This window comes from Triplophysa dalaica, chromosome 9 (assembly GCF_015846415.1).
Source record: "Triplophysa dalaica isolate WHDGS20190420 chromosome 9, ASM1584641v1, whole genome shotgun sequence".
NCBI lineage: Eukaryota > Metazoa > Chordata > Actinopteri > Cypriniformes > Nemacheilidae > Triplophysa > Triplophysa dalaica.
The window spans coordinates 10,306,129-10,333,713 of NC_079550.1; the positions used below are offsets into that span (position 1 = coordinate 10,306,129).

The 27,585-nt window shown below is 38.8% G+C and overlaps 1 protein-coding gene across 2 annotated transcripts in view; it reads right to left on the minus strand.

Annotated features, from left to right (window-relative positions):
- Positions 1 to 5,367: 5,367 nt before the first annotated feature.
- The window catches only part of hip1 (huntingtin interacting protein 1), a 30,098-nt gene continuing 7,880 nt past the window's right edge, over positions 5,368 to 27,585 (minus strand). For both annotated transcript variants that reach the window (XM_056756811.1, XM_056756812.1), the window contains exons 2-31: positions 23,486 to 23,549; positions 22,281 to 22,423; positions 22,110 to 22,166; positions 21,294 to 21,374; positions 20,836 to 20,912; positions 20,618 to 20,679; positions 19,568 to 19,708; positions 18,881 to 18,938; positions 18,685 to 18,760; positions 18,400 to 18,543; positions 17,281 to 17,378; positions 16,504 to 16,576; positions 15,951 to 16,134; positions 14,907 to 14,995; positions 14,187 to 14,303; positions 13,987 to 14,088; positions 13,488 to 13,682; positions 13,233 to 13,380; positions 13,027 to 13,113; positions 12,702 to 12,809; positions 11,350 to 11,486; positions 11,047 to 11,157; positions 10,879 to 10,937; positions 10,578 to 10,671; positions 10,388 to 10,488; positions 10,211 to 10,316; positions 10,005 to 10,128; positions 9,223 to 9,284; positions 8,175 to 8,292; positions 5,368 to 8,026 (exon numbers count right to left, since the gene is read on the minus strand). In XM_056756811.1, coding sequence (XP_056612789.1) covers positions 8,016 to 8,026; positions 8,175 to 8,292; positions 9,223 to 9,284; positions 10,005 to 10,128; positions 10,211 to 10,316; positions 10,388 to 10,488; positions 10,578 to 10,671; positions 10,879 to 10,937; positions 11,047 to 11,157; positions 11,350 to 11,486; positions 12,702 to 12,809; positions 13,027 to 13,113; positions 13,233 to 13,380; positions 13,488 to 13,682; positions 13,987 to 14,088; positions 14,187 to 14,303; positions 14,907 to 14,995; positions 15,951 to 16,134; positions 16,504 to 16,576; positions 17,281 to 17,378; positions 18,400 to 18,543; positions 18,685 to 18,760; positions 18,881 to 18,938; positions 19,568 to 19,708; positions 20,618 to 20,679; positions 20,836 to 20,912; positions 21,294 to 21,374; positions 22,110 to 22,166; positions 22,281 to 22,423; positions 23,486 to 23,549 — 3,027 coding nt within the window. In that variant the 3' untranslated portion in view covers positions 5,368 to 8,015. The remainder of the gene's footprint in view (positions 8,027 to 8,174; positions 8,293 to 9,222; positions 9,285 to 10,004; positions 10,129 to 10,210; positions 10,317 to 10,387; positions 10,489 to 10,577; positions 10,672 to 10,878; positions 10,938 to 11,046; positions 11,158 to 11,349; positions 11,487 to 12,701; positions 12,810 to 13,026; positions 13,114 to 13,232; positions 13,381 to 13,487; positions 13,683 to 13,986; positions 14,089 to 14,186; positions 14,304 to 14,906; positions 14,996 to 15,950; positions 16,135 to 16,503; positions 16,577 to 17,280; positions 17,379 to 18,399; positions 18,544 to 18,684; positions 18,761 to 18,880; positions 18,939 to 19,567; positions 19,709 to 20,617; positions 20,680 to 20,835; positions 20,913 to 21,293; positions 21,375 to 22,109; positions 22,167 to 22,280; positions 22,424 to 23,485; positions 23,550 to 27,585) is intronic.

Below are 27,585 nucleotides of genomic sequence, written 5' to 3' on the forward strand. Positions count from 1 at the left end.
GTTAAAGATATTTGAACACAGTCTGGGGCACCATTGACGACCATAGTAGATTTTCTCAAATTATAGTAGTCAATGGTGACCCAGATCTGTTTCGTAACAAACATTCTTCCAAATATCTCTTTTTTTGTGATCAGCAGAACAATGAAATGTATACGGGCTTGAAACAACTTGAGGGTGAGTAAATGATGACATTATTTTTATTTTTGGGTAAACTGTTCCTTTAAGTTGCTTCTTTTCTTACAAAGAACGTGGGAGACTAGAGCTGTCAAACGACAAAATAAATTGCTCCGTGTATTTCTTTATCTCCCAGAAAGTTTTCGAATGACTTCCAAAGACTTAAAAAACAGCACACAAGTTAAATGTCACATCATTTTCAAATGCACGAAAGCCACACTCCGCTGACAGTTGACAGTTTCTCTTAGGAAGGAAACAAAATTAAAATATAAGGTTCAACTTAATAAACATGTACACTCGAGTCGGCACGCTGACACGGAGAATGAGATAAAAGTCCAGATGTGGGCTCAACGCAACAAAAAGAGCATTATTTCAATATGGAGGAGCTTAAAAAAACAAGATGGTGCCTGCACTCCACACCACTGTTGTTCCAGTGACTGTGCCAGCCTTTCAGATACCCGACCATCTCCACTTTACATAGACAGATGGTTCTGTGTTTGCACTGGGGGCTGCGTCTCCTAGCAACTGGCTTTCTCTCTCCTCAAGTTGCGGAGGAGGCAGTGTAAGTGCGTGTCTGTGAAGAACTTGTGTCATTCGGTGTCTGGCCCCTGCGTTTATCTCATACAGCTCACTGAGCGAGGTTGTTTCAGGTCTGCGGTGGTGTTTTCGTAACTTGGAAGGGGAATCGTATCGCAAACTGTTGATTCAATGCGACTACAGGAGTTGATAGATGGTTGTATGGAGAGGAAGCACAAAAGAGAACCATGTACAGAGTGAATGCATACAGTATTTTTTTTATATATTTTAACCGTATCCTTCCATATCCGGTCCTTCAGCACTGTGATTAAACAAAACAGAAAGTCAGCACGTAGGCAATGATGTTAATATTAGTCACAGAAATGAATGTAAGCCACAACATTAGTTGTCGCGGGCTGTGGTCACTATAAGCCATTTTTGATAATGCAGAACAAAGTGAGGATTTTTAGTCAATACAGAAATGGTCTTGTTCGTTTTTACACTACAAAATTACACACGGACTTTTAAAACGATTTTTGGAGGATCTATTGAAGGAAATGTAATATAATATACATAACTATGTCAGAGGTGTGTAAATATCTTACAAAATAAAGAGTTTTGGTTCTTTTATATTAGAATGAGCTATTTCTCATGTTGTTTCTACAGTGGCCCAAAACGGACAAACAGATCTACAGAGCGTGTTACGAAATACGTTATCTTCTTTGGCAAAGAAGCAAAAACATGAGAACTTCTTAGTCCTGTGTAAGCCACCGTAGTTCTTCGAAAGGGAGGGGTGTACTGAGCCTTTGGTTACAATTCACAACCTCACCACGAGATGCCGCTAAATTTCATATACTGGACCTTTAAGCTTGTTAGTTTTTTTGCCCAAAAAAGGCTATTTATTTATATATTTAGCTGTAGTGTGTCAGTAGTTAATACCATTTTGTAATAATCCAGTGATATTTTGAATGGAGAGGGAGTCTGTCAAACAGTGCTCCACATAGAGATCTGATCCCACCACCATTATTGAGTCTGCCTGTATGAAGAATACACTGTGGCTTACAAGACACTTAAAAAGCAGCAAAGCAACTTGAAAACAGATGTGTATCTATAGGATTAAAGCTGATTTGAACACAGAGGATGGTCACCAAATGTTGATTTGATTTAGTTAGAAGTTAATTAATAAATAATATTTGTTTCATAATATTTTTCATAACATCCCCACAGATTTTCTACACAAGTGCACAAAACTTTTCACAGTACACAGGCATCTTGGAGACATTGTCAGTTTTTTGACATCTTTACTATTTATTAAAATAAATGATAAAATATTACATGTTTTCTCTCTGTGTTGCTGTGTTTGGAGTGTAAACTGAAGGTCTGATTTAAGAAGAATTTCAGAAGAGTGTCACTGCCCAGAGAATGTTACTACAAAATATTACATTTAATCATTTAGCAGATGCTTTTATTACAAATGAGGCAGAACAATAGAAGGAATCAGCAACAACAAAAAAAGAATCAAGATGAGAGAATGAAAATATTAATTTCTTTTCTGATACGACCTGAAATGAAATAAATGATGACAGAATTGTTTTATGGGGATGAGCTGTTCCTTGAATAAATGCAGGAGGAAGAGTTGCTGTCTCCAGCCATAAGATGAGCTGTCTGCGGAGGCAATGAGTCAGCAAAAAAACAAAGAATGAGTGCACTCATGTTCCTGAAACGACTGCAGCAGGGAACGAGGGCACTCTGAGCGGATCGGGTTCTGTTTATTGGCTTTTGAAAGTGGAGTCCTTGGGGAGAACCGTCTTTTTTTGGCCAATGACCTCACATCTGCCTTTACATCGGCTGTTACGTAACGTGTTCTCTCTGGACATTGCCGATGTGGGTAAAACCAAATTCTTTAAGATTGAGTTCCCCCAAAAGGGGAAAAACAAAGTTTGACGCATTGGCTCATTTTAAAGGGATACTTCACCCCAAATGAAAATTCTGTCATCATTTACTCACCTTTGAATTGTTCCTAATCTGTTTACATTTCTTTGTTCTGATGAACACAGAGGAAGATATTTGGAGGAATGCTTATAACCAAGCAGATCTCGACCCCCATTGACTACCATAGTAGATAAAAATACAATGGTAGTTAAAAATGGCCCAGAACTGCTTGCTGTCCTACATTCTTCAAAATGTATTATTTTGTTTAAAAAAAATAGATAAAGTATTTTTCCTAATATGGCAGCCAATCAGGGGCAAGATCGTTTTGGTTATAAGCATTCTTCCATATATCTGTCTCTGTGTTCAGAGTACAACTCAAAGGTGATGCAATGATGACAGAATCTTCATTTTTGGGTGAACTATCCCTATAAGGTGACTGCCTTCCTTTTCCAAAAGGAGACATTCACAAACATCACTCCAATCCTTTATACTCAACTTGGTCTTCAGCCCTTGTGGTTTAGAGAGAATCCACAGTAACCTGATGGAGTGTTAGTGTAGCTCTGGATGCTATAAATAGCCGATGTGTTTCAGTGAGTCAAAACTCTGCAGTAGAGACTGACTCAGACGCACAACACAGACTGGTGCATTGACACAATGAACCGGGATGCAGAAGAGATCGTCATGAGGGAGTGTGTACGGCAGACTGCAGTTCAACGTTAGCCTATATATCGCAAAATAAAACAATATCTTGTGTTCTTTCACTACCTCATATATTGTAACCACTGGCAGATTGAATTGTATTTTGTCTTTGGTTTAGGGATTGTGTTAATCTCTGTATTTGTTTATGATTGACCTAGACTGTGTGTGTGTGTTATGCACAAATCCATTGCATCTCGCGTTTAACCCTTTCATGCATAAATTTATGACAGTCTCAGTCATGATTTGTTTAATGTTTTTACTTTTTAACCTTTTTTTCACTATTGGCAAATATATCACTGCTTGAGTTTTGTTTTTGTTAGCTGTCCAGTGACCTCTATGATAGTGTGAAATAGTTAGCCTAATATTATTGATAATATATAAATGTTCATATTTTTTCAAATGTTCCGTCTTTTTTAGTCTCATAATTATTGTGTGATTTTTGGGGCTTCATTTTTGGCAAAGTATTCCTTTCCTTCTTCTGGTATTTCTGTCAAAAGTGCCTTAAAAGAATAGTCAACATTTCCTGACCCTCATTTAATTCAAAACCTTTATGTGACACTTTCTTCACTAGAAGATATAGTGAGAAATGTGTCCCTACGAAAGAAATAAACGGGGACCATTGTTGTTTGGTTCCTTCCAGACAGAGGCGTCATGCCCATTCAAACAGAGGGGGCACGTGCCAACTCAGATTTTTGAATGTCAGTTTTGCAGGCAAGAAGAACAAACTGCTCCAGATGCTTTCGAATGGCTCTTACGAGACATTTTTATAGTCTGCGCTGTCAAACACTCCACTTGGAAATTTGCATACAGGTAGCATTGTTTAAAGTGAATCATTTTTACTTTAATTTCAGGGTGCAGCGACTGACAGTTCTCTTAAAGAAAATATATTTTCCTCTACATAAACCATCAATTAACTATTAAATAATTTAATAGATTCGGAAATAAATAGAGTGGTATATGAGTTTAAATAATATATACAATATTTTTAATAAAACATAAAGAATTGACACTTTTCAAATATTAAGATGCACTTAAATTAATGAATTGTGTAATATATTGCATTATATATTTTCGTTTCATAATGGAAGGAATTTCGTAATTGATAATGAATCTGTATTATAGGCAGTTTAACAAAAGGTTACCATTTTGCTTCATTTTTATTTGCTTTTTTGTGCTCTGTGTTCATTTGTATGCAAACAATGACTCTTTTACTACTATAGCACAAAATTGTATACAAGTTATACAAACCACACCAGACTGATGCATTTACCTTAAAAATTTAAAGAGGATTCATGTTTTAATCAGATATTTATTTCTCACAAGGATGTTTTGAATACGCTTAAAGAGATATTCTCGATAATATTGCTTTGAATGTATGTATTTGTATGTATACGGCATATTTCTGTGTGTTATGGGTGGATGACGCCCCTGCTTCCAGATAAAACCTTCTGGAGAAAAACTTTTGTTACTCTAGGAATGGCCTGCACAGTATTATCTCTAGATTTTGTTCCATGTTGAATCCTATAAAACGTGGCATATCAGCACCTCGTATTACATTTTATTACTATATAACATTTTTTTAAAACAGGTTTAGGGCAAAACATGTTGTACTCTTAAGATTTAGTTTCCATGTAGGCTATTCAAAGAAAACAGTCACCGTTGTATCCTGTTGAAAGTTTGCACTGTGATAATGAGTTATACTATGTTTATATTTCAAATAAAATTGAAACAACTAAATTATGAAAGTAATTTGAATTCAAAAGTAGTAAATAAGATATAAAGGTTTTAGGAATATATTCCCTGATCTGTGTGATAGTATATTTAGTGACATCTGATGGGATCTTCAACTGTCCCGTTGCTAAATAAAATATTCCACTTGCATAATAAAATACGTTATGAAGGTGCTTAATCTGAATAAATTACACAACATTGCAGCAACAAAGCCTCCAAAAACTTCAGTAATGCTGTAAAATATCACGTTCAGTGACATTTCATGATAATCTTACGCATGTTCATTCTCAATCGACAAAACAACTAGGCTTCCAATGATTTGAATGAGTGAAATATTTATTTAAAAAATGAAAAATGAAACAAACCCACACATATTTTTAGTAGTATATCATACGAAGACATTATCCAAAATGTTATTGAGCGTTTCGTTTGTTTTCCTCATTGACAACTGAGAGGCAGTTGAGTGGCTGAGCTGGTTAAGACTATATCCAAATCTAAACAAAATCAACCGAAACCGGAGGTCTCGACACTCCACAAAATGTCAATTAAATAGGCAACCCAGTGTCGCAATTTAACACTCAAAGCAGTGCAAGAAGAAAAACAATATGAGGGTACTGCATAACAACATGAGGGATATAGGCCATCAAATCTCTCACACAACATCCACACATGTACACATTCAGAGCAAACATTATATTAGTAGCCTATTAAAACAACACACATCTCAGATCAAGTTCATATCGATCTTCAAACTCAATTTGTGGATTTTATTGAGTTTGCTAACAGGTGAAGTTTTGCTTTGTGGAGAAGTTGAGGTGAAGGTGGTTTGTATCATGTCCCTGGACCGAGCTGAAGTTGATGTCAGTCCTGGTTTAGACATTTGGTGCTGGCAGACAGTTATGGTCTACAAGGCTATGTGGTCTACATTACTATTGACAACTGCACTGATCAGACCTTTCAAACATTCTCCTCATGCATCTCTTTTCAATGGATTAAAAAACCCAGGTCATATCTCAGCCAATAAGAAATAATGCAAAGAAAATAAAGCCATATTTTTTTGTGAAATTCATAATACTGCAGTGCAGTTAAAAATGAATTGTACAATATATAATATACAGCCGCGTAAAAAATTAAGAGACTGTGTAATTTATTAAGCATTCCTAGATATATGTGTTCATTCCAGTGCAGTGTCCGTTTCAACAAAATCAAACCTCGGGAGTGACAAAGTCATCCAACATGAAAGACTGACATCATGACAAGACACATGAAAACTGAATAGTTTTTTTTCAACTTTTACTAAATGCATGTTCAAATTGTACTGTTCCATTATTTTCTTTGCAGCATTAGGTCTGGAAAAACAAAGGGACTTTTCTGTTATTTTGACCTATTTCTCCAGATTTTTCTCCAGAATTATTGTTAGTTCACAGAATAAAAGCGAAAATGCTAATTTTACCTAAAATTTAAAATAATTTTGAGATGGTCTCTTAATTTTTTTCCTCGGCTAGTCTTAATAGTTAATATTCGACAGCAAATTTACGGATATAAATGTTTAATTTCCAATAACACCTTACCAGTTCTTATATGAGACGTTTTTCCTGACTTTTAGTTCTAGTGGACTGAAATATAACCCATACATTTGTTTAGTAACCCTTAAGAGATACATCAATGTGTGCTGGAAGCTCAAGACACAAAAGAAACACATCAGAAGCTGAGAGCCACGTCTGCTCCTCTATTGATTTCTCCATGATCTAAGCATCACCAAACCACAACTTTAAAAAACACACGCCAACCTACTGCTACTCGGATCAAGATTTCAAATGTCTTTTGAGGGAATGTGATCCTTGACCTTAATTTCCCTTTGGAAGGCACGGACGTCTCACCTCACCTCATTGTGAAGGGGCGTGTACACGTGGACAACGGTTATTAACAGATACTGATCGTATTAACAGCACTCAAGTGTAAACCGAGGAAACTCCAGTCCTGGAATACAGGACCGTCACTAATACAGGTTTAATATGAAGTCTTATCTATTTGTGCTGAGGAGACTATGACCTAATACAGAGCTGTTAAATAGCAACGATTTCTAGCTCGACGCGAGGTCACGAAAACAGTCAGTTCATTTACAGTCACAGACTTGAAGTTGGTGACAGTTTTGTGCCCTGAAGATGTTGTTAGACAAACGTCTTAGTTGTCCCTAAAACCGAACGTGGTTAAAGGCCTGTGAAGTCCATTTCAGGCATACATAAACCGAAGGAACACTGAAAATAAAACACCATCAAAAATACAACGGATACATATACAAACGGACAAAGTGAACCATTGCTAGTGTTTTGCGGGTGTTAGTCCAAAGTGGATCATCATAACACTTATTTTTGTCCATACTCCAGAAACCACAGCTAAGGACGAGGCGTTCTGTTTGCGGGCGATCCTGTGATGGCAGTTCCCCTCACAATGGAGGTCAGGCTTGAGGAATGCGTTTGAGAAGTGGAAGTGACACACCGGTGCAGTTTGTAGTCTGAAGTTACGTCTGGAAGGATCACAGCACGGTGTCAACATTTCCAGCAGATGGGGTGAATCACCCTTGTGCATTGTATCATGGGATGTGTGGTCTCACAGAGAAGTTCGGGAGGAAAGGAAGTGTTGATTCACCAAACGCAGCTGTTCTGACAGTACGGCCAGCCTGCACGTTCCACTCTGTCCACTAGGTGGTGTGCAACCCATTCCAAATTCCACTTCCTTCCCCTCCCGCCCCTTCATCACAGAATGTCAACACGCCATCTAACATCTAACTCCACAGGCAGGGGTGGGAGCAGGTTAGAAAAAAGCACCTTTTATTTGGCTTTAATGTAAAATACAAGAGAAAAGTTAAAAAGTACAGTAAAAACGGAGAAGGGAAAGATATTGAGTATATAAAGAAGCGAAGCACCCCCTCAGCAGGGCTGCGGAACAGAACGTGACCTGTCTCAACCCGTTCCTGGAGGAAAAAGAAAGACTGAATTACACACGAGCACACACATCACACTAATAGTGAAATACATCCTTTATAGTTAGCCTGTAAATAACTCCTCCCACTGATCATTTGGGTAAATGGCTCAAGGATGCATGTGTTCAGGGAGTCTCACCTTCCTCCTCTCCTCCCCAGCCCTCTGCCACACCAGCGAGCGCATAATGCTTCTTTCTTAATTCACCCAAACGCTCCCTCTCTTTCTGCAGCCGCGTCTCCAGCTCCAAGACCAACACCTGAACAATACATCAGAGAGTCAGAGTAGTTATTAAAGGGTTTTATTACGCCCTGTCAGCTTCCACGGCTATTTTCATTGCGTGAAAAATTTGGTCTATAATATATCGGGGTTTTTTTTGCATTTAAAAACTGTATTTGATGTAAGGCTCTAAAAATGTCTTCAAAGGAGTAAACTGTATAAAAACATTTTCTTACAGGGTTAAAAACCAGCACAATCTGATAAAACATGCTAGTTATTACAGTGAACTAAAACTATTAAAACATTCCTTTTAATTAATATAAATGAAATGTAGAATATCATTTGTAAAAACAAATATATTCTTAATATTATTATTATTTGTATTCAAGATTTATATCTTTATTTACTTTCTGCTAAAGCAACATAATCATTTTGTTACAATATATAATTATGCTACAATACATTTTAATTTAAGTTGAGGTTCTAAAATTGAAACCAAAAATAAATTAAACTTTAAATTTAGAATATTATTTGTATTAATATTTGTAATAGTGTTACGATTTACATTATTAATATATGTTTTCACTTCTTGCTAAAGCAATATTTATAGTTTTCTTTCATTTAAATTGAGGCACTAAAATGACTAACTGAAAATAAATAACATTAAAATAGAAATACAAATAAACTCAACTTCAAACATTATTTCTATTAATAATTATAATATTAATATGACATTCTTTTTTATTTTTTCATGAAAACACTTCAATTTATATAGCCCTTTAAAAATATATATGATTCACGAAATGACAAAAGCACAGATAAAATAAAAACCAAATAAATATTGATAATAAATAAATAATATTAACATACGATAAATAAATATGAATAAACTATAACAAATAAAAAAAATAACTAAGTCAGAATTGTTCACATGCTCGCACACAGAATAAAATACAGGTTAACACCTCACCTGTGCGTCCATCTCCTGTCTCTTAATCTGAGTGAGGGTCATAGCGGAAAAGTCCATAGTTTCTGAAACAGAAAGACAGTATTCAGCCTTAAAGAAGCTGTTTCAGTGCTTTGAGTCCATTACACAGATTATAATTATAAGTAATATTGATATTAAATATTATATTTATAAAAATTACCAATCAAATGCTCTATAGAATGACAATGTACCCTCCTCAAAACTATATGCAACCATCTATCACAAGTAAACAGAAAATTATGGATCTCTTGGCCATAAATGCTACTGGCTATTTGCATTGTAATGCACACTTGGCAAATGCAGTATGTATATCATCTGGGTATCTCATGCAAACGCATATTTTGCATGCTATGGACAATATGCATTCATGCCTTGGTATGAACAGCAAGATAGCATCAACAGTCTCCACCGCTGGAACGAACGTGAAAGGACACACTATGTCGCTAAAAGCACGTGAGGGGTCAAAGTTGTTTAATGCTTTTGGCTGAAGAGGAGAGAGAGCGTGTGTAGTCTCATCCCTGTATCTCTGGAGGGCAACGTAAACCAGTTTTCACAGCTGTAGTTTAACGTGAAATGGTTAAATGTGACTGTGGAGGTCAATGAAAACCAAATTGAACGTTGCAGCTCTCTTTTCGCTAGACTTATTTGCCACTTTTTATGCATGAAACCACAGAGAAGATGCTGCATGCAACAAACCCCACATGAGCCAACCTGTACATGCGGCTCTGGCTGACTTTTGTTTAAGAGACCTAAAAAGCACTTACCCGTATCCTCGATCTGAGATTTGCCGGACTTGGTTGATGCCACGACGCCCGCGGTAGCCTGGGTGACCCCTTTGGAAGCCTGCCGCAGGCTCGTAAGATTCGAACTGCCCTTGTTTGCCTTCACCTGATGAGAACAGAGACGGGATCATCTATAAACCTGTACTCATCTCCACACGGTGCCACGAGGTGATTTGTTGCTGAAGTACCTTAGATGCGGCTACCAGCTGGGCCGTGCTGGCGGCAATCTCGTGCGAGCACACCATCAGCTCCTCGAACTTGCCCTTCCCCAACACCACCTGATCCGCGGCATCACTGCAGTCAAAACATCACCATTATAAAATGACTTCAAAGGCTCATCATCGGCTTTCAGCTAGAATACTTACACCAACATGGTGGCGCCCCAACCTACAGCCTTGGAGGCGGAAATAAGACCTTCAGTCCATCGGGAGTTTTTGGCGTAGAACTCTTTCATAGACGCAGCCCCCTGCGAACACAACGTAAACTTCTGTGACATCACAGATTGATCGTGTCTTTAATTGACATGTTCTTCTGGTTTCCCGAGGGTTCACTCACCCTGCCACTGTCCACAATCTCTCTCTGCAGGTCTTTAGAGGAAAGCACCAGCACTTTGATGGCCTGCATAAGATCTGTGCAGGATGCCAAAATCCTGCAGGGGGCAACAAAATGCAGCATTTGAGCACAGATGGGCCTGGGTCAAACAGCTAATGTGTCTTTAATATAAACCTCCATGGCTATCCAAGTACTTGGCATTCAAATAATTTGAGTGAGTTTGATAAGTAGACCCCCAAACTCTCAAATGAATATCTAGTATTAAGCCATATCTGTATTCATAACAAATGCAACTCTGTCTAACCTTTCGTTGACTTCCATTTTGATTCCAGTGTCAACCGCTCTGGACTTATTGAGCATTTCCTGTTCAAGAAAAATGTCAGGCGGGAATTAAACATGAGGAGTTATTTTGAGCGCTTCATATCCTATCAAGCATCGGTTTATATGGCAAAGCAATTAGAGAATTAAATGCCTCAATTCTGGCTGCGGCTGACTCCACCGCTGCTGATGTGGAAGCCATCTCTTGCTCCACCAGATCTCCCAGTTCACCCTGCTTCAGATTCAGACCCCGCGGCCGCAACTTCTGCTCAAACAGATTAAAATATTAAAATAGCACAAGAGTATACAACCATTTTTGTATCTTGTAGTACGTATACAACGCAAAAACTAAATGGTCTGCTACATTTGGCCAAAAACTATAGAACATTGTAATGTTTGACTCTAAATGATCCTCTATGATTGATTCAGCTTTCAACTGATACTCAAAGACACTCACCTCGCCCAATCCCATTACAGTATCCAGTATCGCCCTAAACCGGCTGCAGTCCGCAGTCCCCATAGACTCCTGCTCCTTCAGCTGGGACAGTAACGCCAGGGCCTCCGCGCCGCACGCCTTCACACTGTCTGCCAATGCTGCCCACAGATGGAGAAAGACAAATACAGAAAGATGAGAGCAGTAAGACCGGCCATCTGTCACCTGCAGACACCGCACATACGCTTACCAGACACACATTTCCTGCCATGAATGGCCGTGACGTTAATGTTTGTAGGTGTGAGAACCACACATTAGAATTTACTTTCAATGTCATCCTAATCTAAACAAGTCGATCAGTTTTACATCCATTATTAGTTACAGTGACACAAATGACCTTTCGGATTTAAAGACGGACTCAAGGACAAAGTCATTTTCTTTCACTTTCTCTATAAGTGTATACAGTAAAGGGCCTTGGTCTTGAAAAATCAGCTATTAATCTTAATTTCCATATGCGATTTATAACTTGATTTATGTCTGGTCTCATTTTATGGGAAATGTTCATTTGACTAAACCCACATAAATTTAAAGGAACAGTTTCTGTCTTCATTTACTCACGCTCAAGTTATTCCAAATCTGAATACATTTCTTTGTTTCGATGAACACAGATAAAGATATTTGTAGGAATGCTCGTCACAAAAAGGTTCTTGGCCACCATTGACTACAATAGTAGGAAAAATTGTTTAATAAATAGGAAAGCAAACAGGTCTGGGGAACTTTTCACTACATCTGTCATTTTTCCTACTATGGTAGTCAATCATGGCCCAGAACTGTTTGGTTACAAGCATTCTTCCAAATATCTTTCTGTGTTCATCAGAACAAAGAAATGTATTCAGATTTGAAACAACTGGTGAGTAAATGATGACAGAAATCAGTACATAAAGTGACCTGCAATTTTATGTTTCAAACAGGTGGCGATAAAGCAGCAAATTACAGATCGCATTGTTATTTGACGTGTCAATATGAACTAAAACAGGAGCAGCTCCTCTTCCTTTAAAATTTAGATTTAGATTAAAAGTCTAGTACTGATGTGTAATTCAAAAGCTTGTCATTTATGTTGATGCAATTGGCCAATATCAAATGTAGCTTCAGCATCTTTTAAAATGTAGGGGACGGGACTTGGGCATGAAATGAATTGCAAAGCTGAAGTGCAGAAGGATGTCATCAAAGCACTAGATTCTTAAAAACATTTTTATGCAGGAACTTTAGCTTTGTATGTCTCTAGAGGGAAATATTTAGATAGAATTGCATCTATTACGGTAAAGTGATGTCACAAGCTTGTCTGGTCATTTGGGTGATTGATATTTCATGCTCACCGTCAGCTTGTTCAACTGGCACCATGTGTGAAGTGGCACTCCCCTGCACGATCACATCACCCACCAGGTGAGCGAACTGAGTCACCGCCCGCACCACCCCGGACACATCTATAACACAAACACACACAGAAGCAAGTAGGAGTGAGAAACATTAAAAGCAATTTTCAACATCAAGTTGCATCACTGTTTGGTTGGCACATTGTATTCTGCATTCCTGCGAACACCCCCATCTCTCTTCACTCGAGCAGAATTAGGAAGCCAAATATTTCTTGCATTGCATTTGTATTTTTCACATTTTGTATTTGTGTGCGTGTGTGTTTGTCACCTGTGTTATCTGATACAAAGCCATCTCTGGCAGACTGGAGCCTCTCCACACAGTCAAGAGCCACCTGGCACCTGGACACCAGGTAATCTACATACAAAAGACAGATGGACACACACTGTAATATTCATTACACCCTCACAGAGCAACACTTTTCTCCTGTACGGGTTCATGAGTGATGGTGGGGGTAATCTGATCCAGTCACCGACCGGCAGAACTGGTGCAGCTGATGTGTGTGGGGTCATCTATCTGATTCAGGCTGTCCTGTACGATCTTCTCCGCCTCCTCCAGAGCTCCACGCAGAGCGGTCCAGCGCAAACCCGCCAGCTCGCTCTCAAGAGCCTGCTCACGACTTTCCTACAGAAAATGTGTCCAAAGAGATCATGGACTTCGCTTGTAGTACGTTACTAGAATTGACTTTACATTTACGTGATATTTGTTCATACTAGAAAACAAATGATCACCTTCTCATTGAGTTGATTCTGCAGCGCCTCGGCAGCTTTCACGCCGCTCTCCCTCTCATTGGTCAGACTGCTCTGCACGCGCTCTAACTCCACCCCCAAACCTGCCAGCTCCGCCTCCTTCTGAGAAAGTGTCTCCACAAGCCCTGCCTTCTCAACCTCTAGAGCTGTAAGCTGAGTACAGACCTGCTCCTGTGACTACAGAGAGAAAGAGAATGCACGAATTGACACACTTGACTTGTTTGATGCAGCTAAGCCACAATTTAAACATAAAACTAGACAACACCACTCATATCCAAATATGGCACTATATGCCCAATAGCACAACTCTCCTTAATATCTATAAATGTTATTTTATGGGGGGTTGCAGATGACAGAAGGGTGGCGAGCTTGCGAGGGCTGTCAACATATCAACACCTACATGCAGTCTGGGCACATAATGCAAATAACAGTCTCACCACATCCAGCTTGGTCTTTGACTAACTGTTGACTAACAACTCACCTGTTTGGAGGAAGTGACTGTGCTCTTCAGAGTCTCTAGTTCTGTTCTGCTGGACAAGAGCTCGGCCTGTAGAGCTTGGAGCTGCTCTAACTGAACCTTCTCCTGCTCACACACACACACACACACACACACACACAGGAGTTTGAGTCAAGCGGTCTACAGACACAAAGCATAGAAACATTCTGCGTTCATCATCCGACCTGCTGACTTGTGGATTCCTGAGCGGCCTTCAATCTGTCCTGCATTTCTTTCTGGATATTCTCCACCTCATCTTGGGCGGCACGGGCCACCGTCATCTGGCGTGTGACCTCGGCGTTCTGGGAAACACACACAGTCAGGCGGTTAAGTACAGAGCGGTACACAGCAAAGACTCTTGGCTGACCCAGTTCTGCTCGCGAGGACGCGAGTCCCGCTGATGGAGGTCTCTGTGGTCGGATCAGACACGTTCCGTGTATGAGAGCGAGCGCGATGCCAGTTTCTAAGTGTGGCAGGGGGAGATCATGCCAAAGTTTGTCTTTACGAGAAATGGTATTTAGTCAGCAGGGGTGGAAGCCTGGTGGTGGAGCTAAATGATCTGCAGGTTTACGGAGAGGCTTGAGAGTGGAGCTCACAGTTGAATCCCTACGGCTGTTGATTGTTATTATCGATTATTGACGTTTATTATGTTAACATCGGTCAGCTTTTTTTGTATTTTTCTATAATTGTATAGATTTTCTATAATTGTTCAGATGAAAACAACATGAAACATCCCTCCGTTCTCCAAACCCGCTTGATCTTGTAGGAACCAGGAACCTTCTTGCTGTAAGGCAGGTGCCCAACTGGGATGCGTTTAGCAATATACATTTTATGTTGACTGGAACAGGCCTGATAATGGAGCTTGAATGCATTTGTCACTGTGTACGGTCAAGATATCAATTCACCTTCCTCAGCAGGTCAGCATGACTCTGGACCAGCTCTGTGTATTTCTCCTTCAGCTTGGTGTAGCGTTGTTCATTGGCCTGGGCTTTTTCTACACATAAAATAAACACAATTAAAAAGGCATAAGTGTATCATTTCTGTATCAGTAGTTAACACGGGAGTTTTCAAACTGGGGTGCGGGGAAGCTTGCAAAGGTCCCCAGAAAAGTTGTAAGTCTACTGAACATTATTACGGTTTAATTTCTACATGTTTATCGGCTTTTGTGCAACATCTATAGGTTCAGAATTAGCAAACTACTTCAGTTTAGAACCAACATGTCTTTATAATATCAAATTTACAGTGGCTGAGCCGATGTTGCTATTTTAGGATGTCTGGGATGCTTAAACAGAGAAATGTTTTATAACACCACAAAGCCACAACATTTACAGTTTGGGGAGAAATAAACCTATAACTTATAGCCAATTTCACATTGTAAACTAGGGCAAAAGTACTTTTATACAAAAGAAAACTGACATGTTATTGTTAGACACACACACTATTACAGCAGTTACTGACAGTGTCCTGAGCACAGGGTTGATTTATGTCTGCAAGCTGCTGAATTAGACTGTATTAGTATTGGATTGGTGGCCGGTGTGGATTGGGGTCTCTTACGGCTATGTTCTTCATCTCTAGCAAGCAGTCAGCCTGTCTAATAAACATCAATCTCCATCCTCACACTGTCAGCTCTTTAATATCCTGTAACACCTCATATGGTGGCGCTGAGAGTTCAGATCACAAAACATGCTGCCTCTTTATCATGCTTACTGTTAAAAGCAGATGTAGTAAAGCTGGCAGTGTGAATACATTTGAGAGGAAGGAAAGGCTTGTAAAGCCACAATACCAGAGTTAAGACTGTTCCGTACGAAAGAGGAAGAAAGTAACCATTTGTGTTTGAAGGATTGCATTACATAGGTTAAGAATTTCGAGTATCACGGGATGACCATGTAAACTAGGTGATTTTCTGTGTTCTTTATATAACAGAACAAGATAAGACCTATTTCTCTTACTCTCGATTTCACTCAGGCTACGTTGCTCTTTCTCTGTGTCCTCTTTGACCCTGCGCAGGTCGTCAAGCTCCGCCCTCAGGAACTCGCTCTCTCCCAGCGCCTGCTGCTTCAGGTGTGTCTGTTCTGCTAGCTCCGCCTCCAGCTCGTTCACACGCCCCCTCAGTGCTTGACAGAGACGCCCACTCTGAGAAAGATCATATAATGGTTACTTAAAAGTACTTCCTTTTTCTCAAAACCCTTTTGAAATTTGGCATGGTAAAAAAACTGTATTATCATGACTATCATTTTCTTACTACTTAACATAATACATTCGATTGTAGGAGTAGTTTGTAAATAATAAATACAGTACATTTTATAAACAAGTACCTTTGGTTACTATGTTAACCATGGTACCTCAATATTCCCAGTTAAACTGATGTTACATAAAATGTACTTACCATATACATTTTTATTTGGAGAGTTCAAACTAAATAAGGTCAAAAACGGCACATTATGCATTCAGTTTCCTGGCTATTTTATTTTCACAATCTCTACTGTATCTGTGTGTTCTCACCTCCAGTCTAAAGGATTCCAGTTCCTCTTTCAGGGCATGTAGCTCCGCTGAGAGCTGCTCGATCAAACGGTCTCTGATGAAACATACAAAGGCAGCTCTTAAAACTGATGCAAACTATAATGCCGTTTCAAACTGCACACGTGAGCAGCGTGTTGTCCATTGTCCTTTCACACCGGCAGCGTTTGCACAATGCTGCCTGGGTACCACAGTATAACAATGCAATATCGTATAACATTGTTTAAACGTATCAATGAGCAAAATATCTTCCAGAACTTCATCAAAGCTTGTTTCATGCTCTTTTAGATCTACATAGTAAATTTATAAATAAAAAGCCATCTTGTAGTATACGAATTCACTAAAGGGTTAACTCACCATAGGAGAGTGATACAATCACATACGCAATATATGCAAATAACATGATGTGTATGTACTTTTTTCAGAAGGTTATGATGACAGTGGGTTTCAGGCAGTACACTGAAAGAGTAATGCTATCGTTTTCCACTCCTTATTATGCAATATAAGCATAACATTTAAGATATACTTGTGTTATTAATCCTTTAAATGTGCTGTTGTTGTTTTTTCCAAAAAACTCCTGGCAAAAGTGTTTTTTCTGTCAATTCAAGTGGAATTTGTCCGTGAAGTATGCATTGTTGCTTTATTTGAGCGTGAGCAGCGCAGCAAAAACTGACGCGTGCTTTGTGAAGCCGGCGTGAGATATTATACGTGAAATTGATGGCAGAATCAAAGATCATTGTATAATCTGGGTTGTGATCTTACTTGTCGTCTTTACGCATGCCGTTCTGACCGTTGAAGTTGAATGGATCAGTAGCAGCCGAGGTCCCAAAGAGGTCATCAAATTTAGTGTCCACCACGCTCTGGTGGATATTAAACACAATGAGAAGCATTCCTGTCTTTATACATAGAACAACAGAGATGCACAATATAGAAATTTAGGCCTAAGTCTTAAAAAAGTAGTTTGATTATGGGCAGCAATAAATAGATGGTTGAAATATGTGACCTGCGTTACAATGTTGTGCTTTTAGATGTTTTTTGTATGTTTGTATGCCTATTTTAATTGTAATTTTGTTGAAATTTCCTTTTCCATTTTTATTAACATACAGAGTAGGGCTGTCAAACGATTAATCATTATTAATCACATCCATAATAGTGTACTGTGCATATTAATTGTGTGTTTATAAACGTATAAATTTATACATATTTTTATTTTTTAATATATTATATATTTTTTTCATTTAAATTGAATTTATATACAAGTTATTTCTTTGAATATTTAAAAAAGTTTTTAAATATATCCATGTGCATGTTTTTATGAAAACAAAATCAATATGCACAGATATATATTATGTGAACACAAACTTTTATTCTGGATGTGATTAATCGCAATAAATCGTCTGACAGTCCTAGAGATTTTATTAAATTAAATGTTGTGCTTTCTATAAAGGGTTCATATGGCATGAATACATGTTTTTCTGTGTCTTTGGTGTGTTATAAGTAACACATGCATTTATTAGACTCATAAAATTGTTGAAATAAATATGCCTTCTATCTAAAAGCGAATGCTCACCCAGAACTACCCGAAACATCTTGTGTAACCACACCCACACAAATCTACGTCAGTTCGTGGTATGATTTGACTAAGACCGCCCAAATGTATAGCAAGTAGGTTGGCGTACCTGTCAGTACTATTGGTTTGGAACCTGATGTTCCAAATATGGTAAGAGGTGTTACATTTCCATCACATGCTTGCAGTATTCGACCAATCACTACGCACTGGTTAACTGGCCAATCATAGCACACCTTGCTTTTCAGAGCGATGAGCATTATAAAAAAAAAATGAAACACTAATATTATAACCAATGTCACTGTGTGTGGTACCGGTAAGGGTGGGATGTCTGTGTCCACCAGATCTTCAGTCTCCACCACATGTTCACTCTCAGGAGACGAGGCCTCAGCTGGAATCACCACTACTGGGCTGATGTGCTCAGAGAGGGCAGACGCTCGCAGGAAGTTTGGAGGACTCTGTTGAGAAAAGTCAAGAATAATGTGAATACATAGAAAAAAGGATCAGTAGGAACCTACTGCTTGAGAACAAGTATGTAAAAAAGTCTTTCCACTAGACTCGAGTGAGGCATCAGTCTGTTTGGTATGCAGGAGTCTCACCTCAGGAAGTTGTGGGATCTGAATCAGCCTCTTGAAATACTGCAGGTTACTGGAGCGATAGAACAGACTCTTCAGTCTAAAGAGAGAGGGAGAAAAAATGAAAAATGACAAAATAAAGAGCATCACTCAGCACAGCATGAACTGGTGCGAGTCACACCATCTGTTCTCACAGAGTGACGGTGAAAATTAAACTGACTTTTTAAACTGTTCCTGGAAACGATCTCTGTGACCCTGAAGAGTATCTGCTGGCAGACCTGAAGGACATTAGAGAACATTCATGATCATGTGAAAAAGAAAATGCTGTCTGATAAACACCACTATCAGTTCTATTGTCATACTAATCAATACTTCAATAAACATCAAGTGAGACTGAAAAAATGACTGTGGAACATAAAATAATATATTTTGAGAAATCTCGAAGTCAATGGGGTCTTGTTGGGTTAGCAATGTTGTTCAATTTGGAATGACGTAAGGGGAGTAGTATTTTCTTATTTGGGTAAACTATCCCTTTAAATATACATTCTTGTTTGATAATTTGTAAATGAGAGTTGTATACATACACTATTTTAGCATTTGGAAGAGAAAATATATTTTTTGTGTCACTACATATATATATTTTTTTTTAAATCCTTGAATTGAGATTAAATTTTATTTATATAGTCCACTGCACATTGTTGAAAATGAGCCAAACAGAAAACATTTCACACAAAATCTTGATACAGAAAAAGAGAATTAAGCGTCAATAACAATACAAGAGTTTAATTTAGAAATATAAAACCAAATTCAGATTAGATCAAATACTTTGACAAGGTCGACATCCATCATATTTTGTCAAAGGTTTCACGTTACTGCTTTGTGTGTCAGAGTTGTGTTTGTGACTCACAGGAATGGAGTTTGAAGAGCAGTTTGACAGTATAGTCGTACAGATGACTGCTGTCCAGAATGACCTGGATCAGAGGAGCCAGACGACACTGACCCGCCGCCGTCACGGACACAGAACGAGACATATCCAATGAGCTGAACACTGACAAAACAACAACAACATCCCATATAAAGTAGAACACGGACAGGAGATCAAACCATTTAACAGAAACCTTATCTTTCCTTCACTCTATAACATACACATATTATTTAATTCACCATATTTTAGAGGACCTCTTGTTATAAATAACAAATAAGATCACAGATCACACTTGAGCCTCTTACACGTGGCCTTTAAAAATATTCTCAAAAGATCAATAAAAAAGATATTATTTTTTATATTTTATGAATCCCTCATGCTCTTCAATCCTTTCACCATGCACTTTTTTGTATCCAACCCCTCATTTTCATTCATCTCCATACATCATTCCCTCGCCCGCCTGCCCCCCTCCGCGCTCACTGATGCAGACTCCTATGAGACTCAAGTCTTCTCAGCACACAGAGGTGTGGTTTCCTGTAGCAGAGAGCAGCGCTTCAGCCAAAAACACTCATTAACATCTCCCTAATGCTTCCAGCGCAGGCATACTGAGATCGAGCAGTGTTCTGGTAGATTGAGACAGCCTTCGAGGCTTATGGATAGGCAAGATCGGGACGATTTTCCCATATTAGCGTAGTCACACACTTATGGTACTGACACATTTAGCTCTGCCTCACTGCTAAGCGGAGAAGCTTATGACCACATGCTGGTAACTGCATGTAAAGTCAGCGTATGATGTCATCTGTGCAAAACTAAGAAGCTTTTGAATTTGTTTCAGTGCAAACTTTGTATTTGCTGTTAAATACCTTTGAGTTGCCATTGGTCTAAGACAATGACATAATAGTTGGGTGCGGCCAGGGGTCCCGCCTACTTTTACACAAACACATATGAGCATTTCACACAGGGTCCAAACAGTCTTTCTTCACTTGGTGAATACGCCGGTGTCTTAAACGACTTCCCCCATCAGAAACTTACCACCAAGAAAGAGATTCAGCTCACACTCCAGATAATCGAACATCTCCACCGTCAGCTGGAAGCTGCAAGTGTCGAGAAAACACAATTCACTTCCTTTTCATAGACACTAAAAGCAATATTTGTTGCACAAGATTTGTTGCAAAATTCAATAAAAAAGACGTTTGCTGACAATCAGGACCGAGAACATGAGACTGTTTGAGAAACACAGCAATACTCACAAATTATTGACGTCGTTCTCGCCTGCCTCTTCAAGCTGTCTGTTTGACATCTGAAGGTTGCCAGGGAAACGAGGATTCTGGGAGAGCAGGTGTAGGGAAACATTAGATTTGTGGGAGTCAAACCTACTCTAAGTACAGTCTTTTTTATAAACACAAACACAATCTGCTTTGATGTTAATGTGTTTCACGTTGAAACAGGAAGTGGGAGCAAGACCGATGGGATTCCTTGCTACTAGTAGTCTGTGATTGGGGAATTAGGGAGACAGGACATGATAATTCTAGGAAACATAGCATTATGCAAAAATCTGTCACCGTGCACAAGATATTTTTTGATCTGCGCATTTGTGATATAACATTGTGCAACCCCGTTTATAACATTAAAGGAGAGATCAAAAGCAGGTCAGAGGATAACAGTTTCATGAGATGGGATGCGGTTCTTCAAGGCCTATGTCACTCACTTTGATGTGAAACTCCATTTTGGTGATGACCAGTTTGAGGTAGATGCTGCACAGCTTCCCGTAGCCTTCGCTCAAATGACCCTGCCAGGGGAGAGAGGAGTGGATCTATAGTAAATGATGTAGGTGTCCTTCTAAACTAGCGGAGAGAACTAATGAGACTTCGACACATTCTCTGTTCATCAGCTTCACCATAAAGCGTGAGTCATTAAGGGCAGATTGAGGTCAGGTTTGGTGTGTGTGAACTTGTTTGTGTGTACACCAAACACGCCCAGCTGTAAATGAGCTCATTCTTTCACTTCCTGTTCTCTTCACCACTCATTGTTGCATCACGACAGGAAGAGAACCTCAATTGTTCGCAGGAAGAGAGCCTTTAATGTATCATCAGCAAATACAACTACAGGGCTTTTCGGTCCATATATGTTGCAGCTCGGCATGTTTCATCAGACCCTTCCTGTTGACTTGTGAAACATTCTCGGGCAAAGTATAATAATTGCTAACACTGCTGTGAAATATGTTAAAGTTGACTTTTAGACATCTGGACACATCACATAATACAAAAGATAGTAATTGGTACTCGTAACAAGCCGAGCTCTGTATGCCCGCCTCCAGAGTGCCCATCGCTCACACATCACCGTTAGCTAATTACACATCATCTCTCTGCTGAAGATCTGAGTCATGAATGTCAACGTATTCAGCTGTCAGTTAGCAGTAATGAAAATTGGCTCGCTGACTGACACGCTGACAGTTTCCACAATGAAATGTAAACTCATGGAAGCTCAAAGTTTGTGAAACTCTGTGATGTGTAGACGCGCTTACCCACATCCTGCTCATGTCGGTAAGGTCGGACTTCTGCCGCATGGAGTCTTTAATGACCTGAGGAGAGGAAGAAAGAAAGGTTTGAGACGACATCCCACATGGAATGCATAATATTATTTTCTTTATAGAGAGATATGTAAGGGGCATTGGAGAATTTGCTGTTGTACTTACGCTTGGATGGCCGTCTCTCAGCAGCTTGTGGAAGACATGGCAAAATTTCCAGCAGAGCACCGCATTGCTGGAGAGGGGTAAGCGGTTGACGGCAAGCCAGAAGGTGTGAGCCCCCTTTTCATGATGCGTGCCCAATATACAGGGTGAAAATCCAGTCAAGGACAAAACTAGGAGGCACAGCTGCAAACTGTCATAATACACATATTAAAACAAACTCTGAGGTCCTGTTTAAACCTGCATTATCATCCATCGAAACTTACTGAAGTCTTGGATCAGTTTTGTGAATAGATCACTTACTAGATCGAATTGAATACAACACATTCCCAGAATTCAATTCAATGAGATTGGTGGAAATATGAATTAACCACATCTTGGCCATGTGATTAGAAACCTCTATATTGTTGGCCCATTTTATCCTAGGCCCAATGAATTATGGAGACTGTCAGGTTGGGGACCCTCATGGACCAGTGTTGAGAACCCAACCCTTTGCACTGCTAACATAGGAATATTCCAGGTTTCATAGATGTGTAACATATTGTGCAATCAATCCAGGGTGTCAACCCAAGCAAGGGTCAAATTTGACTGAATTTTAACAGTAAAAGGAATAGTTTACCCAAAAATAAACATTGTGTCCTTATTTATTCATCTCTGTGTCATTTCAAACCTGTATGTTTTTTTTCTGTGTGTGTTTTGTGTCTATACTATGGAAGTGTATGTTGTTTGGTTAGCAACCTTCTTCGAAAAAATCTTCTTTTGTGTTCTGCATAGGAAAAAACTAATACAGTTTTTAGATGACATGAGGTTGAGTAAATGTTGAAAGATTTCTCTTTTTTTGGTGAACTATCCCTTTAAATAAAAATTAACGCTTATACAATGAGTCATAATCACTACCATTGTACTGAATCCACCCATCCGGATAGTCATTAAATTATCTTATGTTCAAAAGTACAAAACATTTTGAGTGATATGAAAGTAACTGAATGATGATTGACCACAATTTCAGTTTTGGGTGAACTATTTCTTAAATAGGTCTGACTAATATCTGTTTGATCAATTTAATAATATACAGTAAAAAAAATTGTGTTATGTTGCTGTGCTGTGTTATTGTTGTGTATCCACCAGCACATTTAGTGACCGAATCTACCAAACAATCCAAACTCTACAACAATCACATTCCATCTTCAGACTAACAACCGAAAGGATATTTCTAGCATGCTTTTCTTTGACAGCAACTTCCTGTGTGTTGATGGCTTTGTTGATGCTCACTGCCTGTGGAGGAGAAAGACAGAAAAAATTAAAACATGCCCTTCATTCTGCTCTTCTAGACGTTAAAGCTTAGGACCCAGTGCATGGCAGAAGTGCCTTCCTGTACTCGGAGTGAAACAGTGACTGTGTGTTTCAGTGGAGGCCTATTGAGCAACGCTAACCACTGCTGTGTAACAACCGCTGAATACAAATTAAGTTCAGCTCAGCACTCCTCGACAGGCAACATTACCTTAATGACGAATTCAGAAACAGAACCCTGCTCCTTGAGCTCCTAATAGTTTATGATCTATTTGCCGACCATATACGTGCATGCAGACGCTCATGACGTTGGCAACCCAGACGCGACGCAAATCCGAGCAAGATATCAAATTGTTATATTGTCCGAGCAAGATATCGATATTGTTTTATATTTGCCGTCTCATCTCTCTCTTGTTCCTGTTCAGTCATAAATGCCAAATTGACATCAATTCAATTATATGGAGGACATGTTGGTACCTGGGAAACGTAAACAGCTCTTGTTTAAACGTGCATCACATACTTAGCACAGTCAACTGAACATAATGAACTCTTATCGGACCCTTCGCCATGAAAAATGGTTGTGTGAGCTTATTTAAGGCATGGCAATAACGTTGCTCATTGTACCTTCCTTAAAACCTCTTAAACCTCTTACAATCCCAGAATCCAATTCAGCATGGTTGGTGAAAATATTTATAAATCTTGAAGATGTGGCAAACCTCTACATAGCTAGGACAATAATTTAATTCCTGGTCCAATCTGTTTTGGTGGCTGTCATGTTGGGGAGCCTCATGGACCATTGTTAAGAACCCAACAGCCTGAACACTACCAACATTCCAGATTTCGTAGACCAACCAAAAAACAACATGCTAAAAATGGCTCTTATCCTTGTTTCTTCCATGTGAGTAGTCTAAATATCACTCAAATCTCTTTCCAAGAACCAATGACGTGATCAGAACATATAACATATGACAGCAATGCTCCATGATCCATGAAGTCAGTAGGAAAGGCGAATAGTGGAAATTATATAATAATATTATTTATTTATATAAATTTCCAATAGGGAACAGGAACTTAAGATGTTTAAATCAATTAGAGTAGATAAACAGCTAAATTGTTCAGCAAAACAATTAAGCCCCATTGTAACATGAGCAGAGATATGACAACGCTGAAACTTTGTCATCCACGACGTACATGCAATGTGCCAGCTGTCCAGGTTTTTTAGCACTGGCTGCGGAATTTGGTGGCTCTCTCAAGGGCACGGATTGATGATGACATCAAGCGTTAATCACATAATAAAGTAGGAAGAGAAATAAAGTAAGAGCCAAAGAAAGGGAGTGTATGAGTAGTTCTCCACAGATGAAAATACATCTGGGTCACACATCACAGTCTCACATAGCTGAAGTTGAAATCTTCAAAAGCGCTCAAAAATCATTCGACTACATTTTTAAATGTGACATAATACAAAAAATAAAACTTCCCTGTGTCCTGCTTTTATAACACAGTTAGTTTGCTATTTACAAAATTATGTATTACAATAATGAAAATAATCCTGTAAAAGACACTATGTGATTTGTATTAAAATCTGCATAATTTGCATGTTTTTTGAATGTTTCATTACAGCCATGAAAATGACATTTTCAAGACTTGCTGGCTAAACTCATGGAAACTGAATTATGTAATCTTATTGTTTCTAATATTTTTCTCCCTTGTGTATTTGAATATTTCCAGCCTCACGAAAACCCATCAAAGGCTAAATGAGATTGTGTCACAAAAGACATCCTCAGCACAGTCATCCCACGTACAGACTCACATTTTTTCACTGATTCCCAACCACACACCAACAACATTTCCTGCTATTTTATTTCAAAGAAACTCTTAAACAGCCCATTATGTCACGAGCAGTTTATCGAAGGTCTCGCCCGCCAATCCAGTCAACCCATTAGATGCTTAACCACCACAAGACTGGATGTTTCTGTATCAACCTGACACAAGCTTGTTAAACAAAACATATGTGAATGACGATCTGCAAACATCTGTGTCGGTAGCTATTCTGACAGTCCTTATGTACATAACTGCCAAATGCACAACATCAATCAGATCGATGGCATCGCAGACAGCACTAATGGTCTACGGGGATATTAAAGCCGGCTGTCCTAATGTGACCTCATCTGCCTCGAGAGAAGAGAGTAAGGAAATGGGTTTCTTCTAATCGAGGTTTATGTTTTAACCCATCCTGAGCCATGAGCATGGAGGATTAGATGTTATGATGAATAATTAGTGAGGCTTGCTTTCAACAAATGACTGCACGTTACCTCAAATTGTGCGGGTTGTTACAGACACATGTAGTATTACCTTCTAGACAAATTGAATAAAGACTCAAGTGTCTTTTCATATAATATCTTTACCAATGACAATTTATTTTTTATAATAGAAGCAATGTTCTCAGTTTCTCTTGCTGGGGGATGGCACGGTCAGTATCACTACATTGGTCTATGAGGTCTCTTGTCCCAAGCTTAGATTTACAGTTTAAAAGCCCAGGGGTATTCTGAAGCCTCTTCTAACTCTTCCTGTCTTGTGTCACTCTTTAGCATTTCCTATTGGCTGAAAAATGCCCGGATCTACCCACGCTTCTCTAGAAGGGCATCAAGGCCAACCCAAACATCTTTCTTACATCCAGCTTCCCATTTTAGGTAATCTTGATAGTTCTGGAGAAAAGCTGCCACTCCAAAATAGTCGGAACATGTGCTTTCAGACGCATTGCTAACAGTGGGCAATGAATGAGGTATCGGCCTCTGGCTTCTCTTTTAGCTTAGTCTGTGGTATGGGTGTAAAGTTGAAAGAGATAAAAATACCTCTGCACTTCCTGAAGTAGCCCTCTATTTAAATCACATTAGGCCTGAACTCTAATACAAACAACCATAAAAAGAACGCACCACACAAACTTCTCCTTTCTTGGCATTTAGATTGAGCGGGGTGCAATTAGCCATTAGCGTTGTGTTTTTTCAGTTAAGCACCGTCTCAGCTACCACTCCACCCATTTTAAAGGTCGTCTCACTGAAAGGCAACTGTGTACTGCGTTACGATTTTTTTATTTATTTTTCCCTTTCAAGAAAATGTTGTAATTTGTTCATTCGTGACTCAAACTTACCTCCACAGGGAACACTCAGTCAACACCTAGTTAAGACACAATGGAGCTCTATTCAGGTGCTGTTGCATATTTCGCTCATTTGTAAACAAGTAGTTGATGCATGTTTACAATACTTTATTTTATACAAAAACAAGATTTTATATTATTTCACTCACAGTCTATCTGACCCAAAATAAATTGAGAGAGTTCAAGGAATTTGTAATTTCAATATGATGTTTATCACACAAAAATGTATTCTGAAGAAAATTTATTGTGTGAGAAAACTATTCCTATTTTAAGCTTATTTAGCAAAACACATTTCAAATAAAATATGGCTGCAGTCAATATTTGTCATAAAGCTGTTCAACGCATAATCATATACAGAATATAAGTTTGTGTTTACATAATGTCTGATGACTGTGCATATTCATTTTGTATTTATAAACTAATTCACGTACACATACATGCACATATTCCTATTTACATACAATTTAAACATTTATTCATTTTTATATTGTTTCCTTAAATATATACATGTAGCCTATGTGTATGTGTTTATAAATACAAACTTAATACGCAGAGAGCACAGGCATGTGTAAACACAAGCTTTTATTCTGGATGTGTCCTAGCGAAATACCAGTTGCCGATGAATTGAGAAAAAAAATGTTCTTGCCTGTTAATGTCCATTACATTCATCAAGAACATAATGCATCATCTCTGCGATACATAAGGTAAGAGATGGTCTGGTTTCTACAGAACCTGATAAGCGTTGCTTTGAGGCCCTTTTGTTAGCAACAGCGACTTGAGTGCAATGACAGAAACACAATAGAAAGCAAGCATGTGGTGGTGAGTTTAACAAGCAGATTTCTGAGCCTACATCAAACCCTCTTAGTA